At 41.6% G+C, this 14,648-nt stretch overlaps 1 protein-coding gene across 1 annotated transcript; it reads left to right on the top strand.

Annotated features, from left to right (window-relative positions):
- The first annotated feature begins 2,982 nt into the window (after nt 1-2,982).
- On the top strand, nt 2,983-14,151 carry phf1 (PHD finger protein 1). Its single transcript, XM_084158674.1, has 15 exons — nt 2,983-3,470; nt 4,031-4,109; nt 4,269-4,350; nt 5,049-5,135; nt 5,639-5,733; nt 6,295-6,443; nt 8,370-8,465; nt 8,946-9,014; nt 9,237-9,360; nt 9,713-9,780; nt 10,019-10,150; nt 10,665-10,743; nt 12,716-12,831; nt 13,040-13,123; nt 13,354-14,151. Exons 2-15 carry the CDS (start codon nt 4,032-4,034, stop codon nt 13,658-13,660), a joined length of 1,566 nt encoding a protein of 521 aa, XP_084014800.1. The 5' UTR covers nt 2,983-3,470; nt 4,031; the 3' UTR covers nt 13,661-14,151.
- The last annotated feature ends 497 nt before the right edge of the window (nt 14,152-14,648 follow it).

Here is a 14,648-nt window from a genome sequence, read left to right as displayed (position 1 = left end):
CCCATGATGTTGGAATGAGATGTTCGACAAGCATGTGTCCACATACTTTTGGCCATGTAGTGTAGGTACCCGAACTCCCAACCTCATAACTAGCTACCAAGCTATATCAGGCTATTAATCAAGTTAGAGTAGCTTGTCTAACTATCTTCCCTGGCATGACTGCTGGCAAGGTTGCTAGACTTTAGAAAAGCAAGCAATTACTAAAGACTCACATTCCTTTCAACATTTTACCTTGAATTTTGTGGAGATGCAGAGAAGCATATTTAGGGCTATGATACTATATACCAGTGTGGTAGTTGTACTGAACTCCTAAGGTATAAAAGGTCTTAAAGAATCAATGTGCATCATTCATTAAAATAACAATTGAACAGGTAAAGAGGTATGCTTAGATAACCTATGCAGAAAAATAGACATATATTTAACATAGTCATAATGATCATGGCTTTAGATTGCAGGAAAAAACTGTTTCAGGTGTTTGAAAAATGAAAAATTCTCCAACTTATGGAGGGGGGAACAACCCCCCTTTATAATAATGGGTCCATGACCAAAATTTTCCCTTTAAGCTGTGTGTGCGCAGGCTCGCAGTATCCCCGAGACTGCCATGCAGGGTGAAGAAATATCAGCCCATAGAGAGAAGCACGAGATTGAACTTCACTCAACTTTCTAATTAGTTAACACTATTAATGTTTCCCTTTACTGTGGCAATTGTGGTCGAATCAATGCAATATTAACCACTTTCAATGCAAGATACCGAAACAAAACTAACTATGCAAGAGATTTTGTTGTAGGCAGAACGCATCGGAGTAGGATTCTATTGCATTGACACGCACGACTCAGCCCATAATCTAAACAGACCTGTGCGGCATAACCAATCAGAGCTGCAGTAGGCCTATATGCAAATAGACCAATGCCATATATGGATCTGTGCCATTTACTTTGAACTGAACTGTGTTTACAGCATGAGCAGTCATGAGTAGATGCGCTTGTTTTGAGATCAAGGCGAATTGCCAATAGGCAGAGGGTAGCATAATTTGTCTGATTCTCAGTAATAATGGTATGGGAATAATAATGCATTTTATTTTGTAAAGTGGTTTCTTGCATCAAACAACACAACAACATGTTCAGTCACCTCCTTGTCTGAAGGACAAGTGGATAAATGTATGCACTCACTAACTGTAAGTCGCTCTGGATAAGAGCTGCTAAATGACTAAAATGTAAAATGTAAATAAACAGGTAAATGTCAAGCCCTATATGTTTTTTTCAAAAGTCTCATGGAATGTAGGCCTACATTGAACACCACACATTGGCTGCTACGGTAGGCTGAATGATAGAACAGTTATTTCCATGTTAATATGTTAAGGAATGCATTTTCTTCATTGTTTTTGATGGTAGGCCACTCTGGTAGCCCTACATTATGATCAAATAGCCACAGTAGCCTACTTGGCCAATGTTAAAACTGTAACTTAAAGCGTGTACACCCTCAGGGTTCATAGTAAACGCGCGCTGGAAGTTGCACATAATGTTCAGAATGTTCAAATTTGCGCTCAGCAGACCTGGAATTTGCTCAGTGCCGAAAAAAATTAGAGGGAACGTTGTCCATGACACCCCTGGATGTAATTATCATAATGGTGCTCATTTCCTTCATTCTCTAGAAGCTTATTCTAATATTCTTAATTAAACCCTTCTATAGACACTAGCCACACTGAGCGTTGACTCGTTTTTATCAGACTGTCTGCTTCCCATCTGCTCCGTCTCATGACAGAACTGCTCACAAAGCCCCGGCTGTGTGTGTGAGAGGGCATCTTTATTCCCAAAGGGAGAGCACATGAAAGGCGTCAAGTAGTCAACCTTATGACCGCTACACAAGCCCCGTATTAACACGAATAGGGGTCCTTTTTCTCTTCTGTGATGATACTAAAGTTGGGCTAATGGGCTCACTATCCTGACTTGGTAAATAGTGAATCTTGTTGTGAGACTGCTATGAGCATAATTCAGTTTTGCCATTATTCAAAGCAACCCTCATCCAAATGCTAATGACACATTCCAAACATCTGTTATCGCACATTTATGTGAACTGATCTGTAGTTCAGCTAAATACCACCACTGCATTTGTATTAGCCTACCACTACACTACACCACTGACAGAGCAGTGTATTAAGAGGTGCAGTGTGCTCGCCATCTAGTGTTACCAATGAGGAACTCTCATTGTCATCCTTTAGAAATGCCAGTGGCCATTTTGAGCACAAAACAATATTACCATATGCTTGATACATTCATTTGACAAAAACAAGCAAATGAACAAATACATATAACCTAATGATAAAAATAACCCCATGTGAAACACCTCATCACTTATCAGTTGTTTGACTATTCAATTATAGGCTATGTTGCCTACTCATAACATTGACAGTGCTAAGTTATGGTATGACACTTTTAAATGCCCTTTTATCTGCCATTCATAAATTATATACATGAACATGTGTGCAATTTCTAGGACTCATGATTAACCATTGTTACTCATTCTGACAGATGGCAGGCATTGGTTATTACCATGTTATGTTATCACCCAGTTGTTAAACAATCATAATGAGGTGTATTATACATATTGTATATTGCAGCCTAAGCTATATAATACAAATGTATCGAAATATTAAGAAATGAGATAATTCATGATTACATTATGATGTTAGTTTTCTTTTATCTTAATAAAGCAAGGACACTATTTATTGTGCAATTTATTGAATGGTAAAAAAAGAAGAAAAAAAAAAGTGAATAACACGTGTGAGCGCAGCTTCCACTAGCCCTTTTAAAACTTTATCCAGGACTCCAAACTTGCAGCACCCTTCTTTGGGAGGTACCAATTAATGAGTTATATAAACTTCCACTAATTGGCCACTTAAACTCCAGAGACTATCGTCGTCCGCTGATATTTAACTGGCTTTTAGCACAATTGAGTTCATTCTTCCGAAAACACAGCTTGCCTAGTCATAACGGTTTAGAGGTAATTTCTTCGGATGTTAAGGTGTTCCCGCCGCTGTTGCCCCGGTCCCCCCTATCTCCCTCCCACTCTATCTCTCGGTGTTTTATGTCTGCGTCACAACAAGTCGGTCGAGAAAGAGGCAGGGATGATGGCGTCTCTCGCGGGTTGATTCTCGTGCTGCTCTGACAAACACGCTTAATAGCATCAATAGGTGGAGAAAAGACAGCAAAGGCACGGGAACATGACGAAACGACGTCGCGGAGGACAGACAGAGAGAGACTGACGGACCGACGCTGTCTCACTGACTGCTTGACTGACATACGCGCTTGGCACAGACACATACATGCACATCCACTTTGGCACACACGTAGGCTTCACATCCAACCGGGCACTAATTGAGACGAGAGGAAAACAGAAGAGATAAAATATTTCATGTCAAGCCCGCACAGGAATCGCTGTGACCCCAACGGAGAGGAGTTCGACTTGACAGGTAGCTATGGCTCTCTGTTCATCCAGCTACACTGTCTATGTTAATTTTTCTTGATCTGAAAATGCTATTATGTATCATGTGTCTCTTTGACTTGAGTGTCTGCACTGGAACAAACGCTGGATGTGCAGAGATGATGTCCATAAAGCTACAGTGATTCCTTTCTATTCAAGTTTGTAGTTTTAGATTTTCAAAGAGGATACAACACACAAGTGCATGAGAAAGCAAAGTATAGAGGCGTACAGTGGTGTTACAATCAAACTACAGTGCAGTCATCATGCAGTGGTGTATGCATTTGCTTACATGTGTTGTGTCATAATGGTTTGTCCTGCTCTGTGCATGAGCACTTACCCTCATCATTACATCTGCTGGATTCTGACTGTGGCTATGCTGGGTTTGTGAGAATGTAACCCCTTATCCACTCCAGCCCAGTGCCTATGGAACGATAAGGCCATAAACCTCTCTCGGCAATGGCAGCAAAGTATACATCGGATTTCCATTTCATATGAGCCCCCTCCTCTCCCTCTCCCCATTCTCTCTCTATCTCTCTCACTCCTCTTCAGGATGGGGGGAGTAAGTGAAGGGGATGATGTGTTAGCTCGATGGAGTGATGGACTACTGTACCTCGGCAATGTGAAAAGAGTAAGTGTGTGTGTGTGTGTGTGTGTGTGTGTGTGTGTGTGTGTGTGTGTGTGTGTGTGTGTGTGTGTGTGTGTGTGTGCGTGTGAGTGAGTGCATTTTAAAAGTATTCAATTTAGGTTTGAGTGAACAATCCCACTCTCTTTCCATCCCTCTCCTCAGGTAGATGGAGTCAAGCAGTGTTGTCTGGTGAGATTTGAGGACAACTCAGAATTCTGGGTTCTAAGAAAAGACATTCACTCTTGTAAGACTTACAACTTACACTTGTTTTTCTCAGTTAACACAAAACATTTAACAGAGGGTTTTTGGGCACTGTGGAATTATGTTTGAATCAAAAGTATTATCCCCTCAAATTTGGATTAAAATATTTCATACATATCTACCCTTTGTATTGCTAGGGGACTAATTGAGGGTGCTCCAACTATTATCATCTTTTAATCATCTTTGTTTTTTACCTTACCTTGATTTACCTCAGGGAGTTTACAGAAATTAATAAAACGTTTTTAGATTTTTCTCTCTCAGCTTTGAAAAGTTTGTTCTTAATTTTATGCTCTCTCTCCATTCTGATCCATTGTAGTTCAAAAGAATGTTGCGCAATTAAGGTCTCTAGTCAAGGTTGAAATACAACATTCCCTGGAAATGTTGGCAATTCTGATGGGGGACTTTTAGGTGTAATTGGTGTATTAGAGTGTATTTATGAATTTATTAGTGTAATGACTCCATAGGGAAATGGCGCCCCCACGTAGTTTGTGTAAAGTGAAGGGAAGCACAGCCAAATATCCACATGTCAAAAGGAGTGAATTCTGAAAGGGTGCGGGGAGACATTGAAATCAATGAACTGGCAAGGAAATGAATCAATATACATAAATTAACACTGTTGAGTGATCACTCACTTTCTTCCCCTCTCTCTCTGTTACTCACTCCTTTTCTCTCTTGCTTCAGTCTCAGTTGGAGTGGAAGAAGTTTGCTGTATCTGTGATGCCCCGCCTCTTAAAGAACCTCTCATCAATTGTCTTAAATGTCGTCACGGTAAGAAAACACAGCATGTTATGTACTATTCATAGAGGTTTTTTCAAATAATAATTTATGACAGATATTTTTAAGAAAGAAAAAAACAATGACATCTATTTTTTTCTTCAGTTTTCTACCAGATAATATACACTGACTGTACAAAACATTAGGAACACCTTCCTAATATTGAGTTGCACCCCTTTTGCCCTCAGAACAGCCTCAATTCGTCAGTGCATGGACTCTACAAGGTGTCGAAAGCGTCCCACGTGGATGCTGGCCCATGTTGACTCCAATGCTTCCCAGAGTTGTATCAAGTTGGCTGGATGTCCTTTGGGTGGTGGACCATTCTTGATACACACGGGAAACTGTTGAGCGTGAAAAACCCAGCAGCGTTGCAGTTCCTAATGTTTTGTACACTTCAGTGTATAATATTTCATGAAAAGAGGCAAGGAAAAGGCCTCCATCAGTAACATATCCTCAGTATGTGAATTACAGTAAACACTCTCTCCATTCCATAACAGGTTATCATCCTGAGTGCCACACTCCGTCCATTGAGCCGGAAGCTGACAGCAATTCTTGGATATGTCGGCAATGTGTTTTTGCAGTGGCAACCAAGGTTAGACTGCTAATCTTTCTGTTTCACGCGCTGCCTCTTGGCTCAGGGAAAATATCCAGTTCAGACTTGTAAATGTTTTTATCTATTCGGAGGAAGCAATTTCAATACCAGTGTTGTGTTAAACAGTGTTGTCTATGGTCAATGGATATATCTGAAGGAAACCACAGAAATGTTACAACTCTGTATTATTGACCATAGGGATTAGATACTCCTCTATGTTTTGCCTGGACATCTGACCAGTTAGTCAATGCATATTTTTTTCAAGATTATACTGTATTATAGTCATTATGGTCAGTAATTCATGTATGCTCCAATTCTGTACTGTAGGTGTTAGATGAGGGAGCACTGTGGTTAATGGCTAATTGTTCATCGGTCAATGTCCATATCTCATTGACCTGACTTTTCTCAAGATATTATCTCACTCAGCTGAGCTACAATAAAATGAGATGAATTGCTTTTTCTGGTTAGTTCCCATCAAATGTCATCTATCTTGAATGTACTGACATGACAGTGAGTGGAGAGGTCGCTGTAGTGAATCGATTTGTCAAAATTGTCTTTCAGAGAGGGGGAGCCATCAAACGAGGACGGTTTGCCCGGCTCATGCAAATCATGAAACTTCGGCTGCCCTATCAGCTGTCATCTTTAGACTGGGACCCACAGCATCTGACCAACCAGCAGCAGTGCTACTGCTACTGTGCCGGACCTGGAGAGTGAGTGACACTTTATAGCTTCTAACAGAGTGGATAAATTATGTTATAACATTTTATAATTAGTGTTTAGCACATGTATTGTTCAATAAGCTATACTATTCCTTTTCCTTACCAACAAAAACAAATTGAATATTCATATTGGAACCCTTATGTCCTTTTCACCATTGTATAGCTCTACTGTCAAGACATACAGTGGGGAAAAAAGTATTTAGTCAGCCACCAATTGTGCAAGTTCTCCCACTTAAAAATATGAGAGAGGCCTGTAATTTTCATCATAGGTACATGTCAACTATGACAGACAAATTGAGAAATGTTTTCTCCAGAAAATCACATTGTAGGATTTTTAATGAATTTATTTGCAAATTATGGTGGAAAATAAGTATTTGGTCACCTACAAACAAGCAAGATTTCTGGCTCTCACAGACCTGTAACTACTTCTTTAAGAGGCTCCTCTGTCCTCCACTCGTTACCTGTATTAATGGCACCTGTTTGAACTTGTTATCAGAATAAAAGACACCTGTCCACAACCTCAAACAGTCACACTCCAAACTCCACTATGGCCAAGACCAAAGAGCTGTCAAAGGACACCAGAAACAAAATTGTAGACCTGCACCAGGCTGGGAAGACTGAATCTGCAATAGGTAAGCATCTTGGTTTGAAGAAATCAACTGTGGGAGCAATTATTAGGAAATGGAAGACATACAAGACCCCTGATAATCTCCCTCGATCTGGGGCTCCACGCAAGATCTCACCCCGTGGGGTCAAAATGATCACAAGAACGGTGAGCAAAAATCCCAGAACCACACGGGGGGACCTAGTGAATGACCTGCAGAGAGCTGGGACCAAAGTAACAAAGCCTACCATCAGTAACACACTACGCCGCCAGGGACTCAAATCCTGCAGTGCCAGACGTGTCCCCCTGCTTAAGCCAGTACATGTCCAGGCCCGTCTGAAGTTTGCTAGAGTGCATTTGGATGATCCAGAAGAGGATTGGGAGAATGTCATATGGTCAGATGAAACCAAAATATAACTTTTTGGTAAAAACTCAACTCGTCGTGTTTGGAGGACAAAGAATGCTGAGTTGCATCCAAAGAACACCATACCTACTGTGAAGCATGGGGTGGAAACATCATGCTTTGGGGCTGTTTTTCTGCAAAGGGACCAGGACGACTGATCCGTGTAAAGGAAAGAATGAATGGGGCCATGTATCGTGAGATTTTGAGTGAAAACCTCCTTCCATCAGCAAGGGCATTGAAGATGAAACGTGGCTGGGTCTTTCAGCATGACAATGATCCCAAACACACCGCCCGGGCAACGAAGGTAGTGGCTTCGTAAGAAGCATTTCAAGGTCCTGGAGTGGCCTAGCCAGTCTCTAGATCTCAACCCCATAGAAAATCTTCAGAGGGAGTTGAAAGTCTGTGTTGCCCACCGACAGCCCCAAAACATCACTGCTCTAGAGGAGATCTGCATGGAGGAATGGGCCAAAATACCAGCAACAGTGTGTGAAAACCTTGTAAAGACTTACAGAAAATGTTTGACCTGTGTCATTGCCAACAAAGGGTATATAACAAAGTATTGAGAAACTTTTGTTATTGACCAAAAACTTATTTTCCACCATAATTTGCAAATAAATTCATTAAAAATCCTACAATGTGATTTTCTGGATTTTTTTTCTCATTTTGTCTGTCATAGTTGACGTGTACCTATGATGAAAATTACAGGCCTCTCTCATATTTTTAAGTGGGAGAACTTGCACAATTGGTGGCTGACTAAATACTTTTTTTCCCCACTGTAATGTGTTTTTCAGTTGAGTATTGCAGCCTCTTTGAAAAATACATAATATACTCTTGTCAGTTGGCCACCAGATGTTAGATATGTTTTAGGCCATTGGGGAGTGTGGTTAATGTTTCTATTTTCCAACTGCAGGTGGAACTTGAAAATGTTGCAGTGTGGAAGTTGTGGTCAGTGGTTTCATGAAGCTTGCACACAGTGTCTGACCAAGCCGTTGTTATATGGAGACAGGTGAGACAGAGTATTGTTATCTATAACCTTGTACTGTTTCTTTGCATTACCATTGTCTAACCATAACAGATAGGTTATTCAACTGGCAGTGGTAGGGCTAATGCAGTTAGTGTTAATTCCTAATAGCAGCGCAGTTGCAGTTGTTATTCTGCCTCTCTGGTGTCCAATGTAATGTGGTAGAGGTAAAAATGAATTCAAATTAGTCCAGTCCACTACATCATCATACACCATTATTGTCATTAACCATCTGTATTATCCTACTGGTTTAAACTATTACTCATTGTTTCTGCATAGGAAAATAATGTTTGAGATTGATGGTGTGGTAGAATGTGGTGGGTTGTTACATCTGCTAAACAGGTGATGGAAACTGGGAAGAATTTGCTGACAGTAGCAACCATGTGCTGTGTTATGTTTCCATTGACTTTTATATCTAGTCAATCACAGACAAAAATAGAATAATAGGTTTTCTCTTTCTGAAAGGTTTTATGAGTTCCAGTGCTCAGTCTGTGCAAGTGGACCAGAGACAATTCAACGGCTACCCATGAGCTGGTAAGGCTATACAGTATCTGCTAAAAGAAGAATACATATTTTAACTGCAGGGAATATCACAATAACACACTCTTGAAAACCAGTTTCTTATGACAGGTTTATTGAGTCGTGTGGGTTACAATATGTTAATTACTCTTACTCAATAATGTAATGAAAAGCTTTGTGATGTGACTAATTATGAACTAACTACGTCTTTTCCTGGTGTATTTGTTGTAAATACAGGGTAGATTTGGCCCATTTGGTGCTCTACCACCTCTCCTTGTGCTGCAAGAGGAAATACTTTGATTTCGACCATGAAATCATGTCGTTTGCCAATGAGAATTGGGACTCTTTGCTTCTAGGCTCGGTATAAATATTTCCTCACATACATGCTATGATGAAACGATGTGAAAGTGTTAGCTAGAGTCATTGGTTAGCGGTCATGTGGTAATTATATGCACATTTTATAGCACATTTTAAATGGTAAATATAATTTGTTGTTTATGTGGCTCTCATGTACTGCTGTTGCATTTAAATCAGTCATACCCTTTTTTTAATGAACTGTTCACAAATCACATTAGTAACTAACTACATTATCCATGGAAATGTTTATCTTTCGCCAATGAATGTCAATGTGTCTCTAAATGTGTTAACATTTGTTTCAGGCCACCATCCAGTGTTAATAAAACTCTTGATTTTCATTCCTCTCTGTCCCCCAGCTCTCTGACACACCAAGACAAGATCGCTGTCACAATCTGCTCAACGCTTTGAACTCCAACAAAGACAGGTGAGAGTTCGCATATGATGCGAAGAATAAACAGAAGCCACAGCTATGCATGACCAGATTTATGGATAGCGTTGCTTCTGGAATTGGACATAAGGGTAAAGAAAATACAGTTAGTTCATTGTTTCTTAATTCTTTGATATGATCAGTAGATAATAATAAGAAAACACAGACAATAATGATAACTTGTTAAAAAAAAATGACTTTACAAAGTTGTCCTTTTCTTTGTGATGTCATCCAGGTTTGTCTCTGGTAAAGAGATCAAGAAGAAGAAGTGTCTTTTTGGGCTCCAGGTCCGAGCTCCGCCTCCCCTGACCTCTGATTCGTCCCCCCTCATCACTGACCCGCCCATCAACATCACCCAACGGAGAAGGTCAGAGTAAGGACAACTTCTGTGATTTTTATTCTCTGATCATCACAAACACAAGCCTCCTTATATGGATACATTCATTCTAGTAATGAATTACACATTTACAATAGTGAAAAATAGTGGCACCTTGTAGAAGGTGGTCTTTCCAGCCGGATAGGAACAACTGTTCCTAACTAAACAAGCACCTGTGTGCCTCATTAAATCATTAAGGGAAGGACTCACTTATTTCACTCTGGTGAATATGTTTATAACTCATATTTTGATCAATAAATACATAATCTATAGTGTGTGTGTGTGTGTGTGTGTGTGTGTGTGTGTGTGTGTGCATACATGCGTGTACATGTGCATGTGGACATTGATTCTCTTGCTAAACATTCTCAACACCATCTTCTCTTTCATTCTCTATAGGCTTAAAAGAACAAACACCACATTTATACCCTGACATAGTTTTCTAAGTAAAAACATTGCATCACTCCTCAAGTTATTGACTGTGTCTCTGTGTTGTTGTGTGGAGCAGCCCATTGTCACTGCCCTGCCAGAGGAGAGCGGTGGGGCCAGAGTCACGGAAATCAAAGCGGCGCATCATGGAGACACAGGTCAGTGCTTCTGTCGCGAACCAGGCATCAAGGGAGAGATCAGCCATCAGCCGCCCCCTCACTGCGTAGCAAAGAGCTGCCTTGGCATTGGAATGACTTGTCAGTCACAATCAGTCAGTGTGTGGAGAAAAGGTTCTCCTTTTAGCCAGTGTTGTTGTCTGTTTACATATTCTTCAACGCCTAGCCCAGCCTACCCATCATACACTATTGAATTGAAGCTGGTTTACCGTTTATGACTCGATCGAGTATGACAACATGTTATGGTCACGTGTTTAGAAATATATTTTTGACTATGAATAGAAAATACACATCCTTTTATACTACTGATCAGGCTGGCTCCCTTATCCTGAGGCAATAAATGTTATGGAACGGTCGTATTTCAGCGAGCAGCACTTCCAGCAGACTGTTGTATCCTGAGCGGACATTAATCATCCTCCATCTTGGGGCAGGTTGGTTATCACAGGGAAAGTGCGAGGGGAAGGTACGCTGATATGCGGCGTCTGGGAGAGCTTCCAAGTGCACTTTGCAGTCGATTACAGTTTGGCCAGGTGGCGCTGGCACTTTGACAGTGCAGTATTGACAGAGCACCTCGATTTAAAGGGACAGCGTGCTAGCAAGGGGAGGGGATAATGCTAGCATACCACTGCTGTAATTACTGTATATGTTGTGGGTCACAGTCCAGCATTGGAGGGTGATAGAGCTGAGGGTGTGCTGAGAACTGAGGAAGCAAAGGATATATGGGATAGATTACTGATGTTTTGTTGTTAAGGGAAGCAAGCTCACACTGTAAGAAACGCTACCTCAGTCTCCACAATATGAATCTACTTATCATAGTCAGTGGACACCGCTTCAAATTAATGGATTTGGCTATTTGAGCCACACCCGTTGCTGACAGGTGTATAAAACCGAGCACACAGCCATGCAATCTCCATAGACAAACATTGGCAGTAGAATGACCTTACTGAAGAGCTCATTCACTTTCAACGTGGCACCATCATAGGATGCCACCTTTCCAATAAGTCAGTTCGTTAAATTTCTGCCCTGCTAGAGCTGCCCCGGTCAACTGTAAGTGCTGTTATTGTGAAGTGGAAAAGTCTAGGAGCAACAACGGCTCAGCCGCGAAGTGGTAGGCCACACAAGCTCACAGAACGGGACCGCCGAGTGCTGAAGCACGTAGCGCGTAAAAATGTGTCTGTCCTCAGTTACAACACGCACTACCGAGTTCCAAACTGCCTCTGGAAGCAGCGTCAGTACAATAACTGTTCGTCGGGAACTTCATGAAATGGGTTTCCATGGCCGAGCAGCTGCACACAAGCCTAAGATCACCATGTGCAATGCCAAGCGTCAGATGGAGTGGTGTAAAGCTCACCGCCATTGGACTCTGGAACAGTGGAAAAGCGTTCTCTGGAGTTATGAATCACGCTTCACCATCTGGCTGTCCGACGGACAAATCTGGGTTTGGCGGATGCCAGGAGAACGCTACCTGCCCGAATGCATAGTGCCAACTGTAAAGTTTGGTGGAGGAGGAATAATGGTCTGGGGCTGTTTTTCATGGTTCGGGCAAGGCCCCTTATTTCCAGTGAAGGGAAATCTTAACGCTACAGCATACAATTACATTCTAGATGATTCTGTGCTTCCAACTTTGTGGCAACAGTTTGGGCAAGGCCCTTTCCTGTAATGCAGGTTTAAAGCTGTCACGTGAAAATAATTATTTCCTTTTGGAAAGACTAGCCCTCTGTACTAACAAAGTTCAAGCGTTTGCAATTACATTACATTTTTTAAATGATATTTATCAAATGATACTGTATGTTAGTAGACCCGGGTTTTTATTTAGATGTATTCACAAGCAGTATGGATTATTCTACAAAGGTAGCATTAAAGGACATGAACTGAAGTATCGTGTCTAATGTGTGATTGGATCGACTGATTTGACGTCAAAACACTAGCTAATCAGTGTTTCTCCTGTGTCCAGCCTTGTCTGCCCCCGGTCCCAGCCACCCCAATAGATCTGGTGCCATGTTGCCATGGCTACGTAGGTGGGACTAACCTCTACAACTCCAGGAAGTCGGAAGAGGAGCTGAATTTGGGGTTGGTACTGTTATTGTATTGGTTACACTTGACATAATGTATAACAAGTAATAATGCATTAGACTGCATTTACAGAGTGTTACCGTTTGTTTTACATTACATCCTCAGTGATTTAGGCTACCCTTATTAGGCAATATGTGGGTGTGGAAATGCATGCATGCATTGTTGCTTTTTGTCACCGTTTTTTTTATCCCTGGTCTTTCCATAGCTCTCCACCTAAGAGGATGTTTGCCCTGTATCACCCAACCTATAACGGAGCCCCAGCCATCTCTAGAACCCTGCATCACTATAGGTCAGTATTAACCACAGCTCCTCTTGCTGTCCGGGGACTACCCTCAATCTAGACATCTAGAGAGGAAACCATAGCTGTGCCTGGATTACAATGGCAAAAATTATGAATCGTGAAATATTAATCTCTCTCTCTCTCTCTCTCTCTCTCTCTCTCTCTCTCTCTCTCTCTCTCTCTCTCTCTCTCTCTCTCTCTCTCTCTCTCTCTCGCTTGCTCGCTCTCGCTCTCTTTAGTGCGGAAGACCCTTGTCGAGTGCCGCCCCCTTGCCTCCCCTTCTCCCTGTCATCCTCCCACCATCACCACCACCACCACAACAACCACCACCAGCACCAGCCTGGCCAGAAGTTAGATCCCTGCCCCTCCCTCCTGCTGCGTGACGTCCCTTCCTATCCGGGCGGCGTGGGGGGAGGGGGCGGGGGGGATGGGTCAGCTGCCAGGGGCTGGGGGGGCGGGGACGGGGTGAGGATTTTGGCGAGGCGAGTAACACCAGACGGGAAGGTCCAGTACCTCGTGGAGTGGGGGAACGTGAGCGTGTACTAAGAGAAAGAGAAAGTGAGAGAGAGAGAGAGAGAGAGAGAGAGAGAGAGAGAGAGAGAGAGAGAGAGAGAGAGAGAGAGAGAGAGAGAGAGAGAGAGAGAGAGAGAGAGAGAGAGAGAGAGAGAGAGAGAGAGAGAGAGAGAGAGAGAGAGAGAGAGAGAGAGAGAAAAGGAGGGGGGGAGGATCTTAACACCAGAGTGCTTGGCAGCAAAGAGGGGAGATTGGAGAGGGCTTGAGAGAGAGAAAAATAGATACAGATACAATGACTGTTGTGCAGGTGCCACAGAAATGTGTGGCAACATCAAGTACAAGCAAAACAAAAAAGACAAATCCAGGTTGCTCAAACGATATCGCCTCCATTCTATATCATCACACTACGTGTTACTATATCTCCCTCTTTGCTAGTGTTTCCCCTATATTTGTACTGTATACCTTTGGAATATGCCTTTGCATTTATCATGTTTACGTTTGAAGATTGTATATACAGTATTTGATTATTAGGCAATTTGTTACGTTACCTTTTGTCATACTTGATTTACATGATAGTATGTAATAGAAATATATTAGTAGGAGCCACAAGAGGGCTTTTGTTTTTATAGTTAGATTTATATATTCACAATATATTATTATTGAATGATTTGATTTGATGATGTGGTTGCATAGTGCCTATCTGGATTGTGCATCTGCAGATTGAGAAGTTTACCTGAATCAAGGGATCAGGTGATTGAAATGTCTGACATATATGATAACTATTCTATAAGGTGTTCTTCCTCATCCACCAATTGCAATTGAAGAGTCACAACAATATTGTGTAGGATTTCACACACAGAATTAGTGTAAAATACATTCCAAACAAATATCAAAACATCTCTTCCAGATTAGTGATCAAAATCTTTGATCAGATAGCCATGGAAAATGGTTGCTCGTTGAGACAGATTTGACTGTCAATATGTTGAGGGGTGTTTTACATTATTTTTGGGAAGACAAGTCA

This window comes from Coregonus lavaretus, assembly GCF_964263955.1.
Source record: "Coregonus lavaretus genome assembly, chromosome: 3".
Taxonomy (NCBI): Eukaryota; Metazoa; Chordata; class Actinopteri; order Salmoniformes; family Salmonidae; genus Coregonus; species Coregonus lavaretus.
The sequence above is the reverse complement of the archived record's forward strand: the minus strand, read 5'-3'. Positions and strand labels throughout refer to the sequence as shown.

What these genes read in the sequence shown, in the direction of transcription:
- phf1 (XM_084158674.1), top strand. Translation starts at nt 4,032, where the DNA reads ATGGGGGGAGTAAGTGAAGGGGATGATGTGTTAGCTCGATGGAGTGAT. An exon ending in CCGTTGTTATATGGAGACAG is followed by an intron (nt 8,466 to 8,945) that starts GTGAGACAGAGT and finishes TCTTTCTGAAAG; the next exon opens with GTTTTATGAGTTCCAGTGCT. An exon ending in AACATCACCCAACGGAGAAG is followed by an intron (nt 10,151 to 10,664) that starts GTCAGAGTAAGG and finishes TGTGTGGAGCAG; the next exon opens with CCCATTGTCACTGCCCTGCC.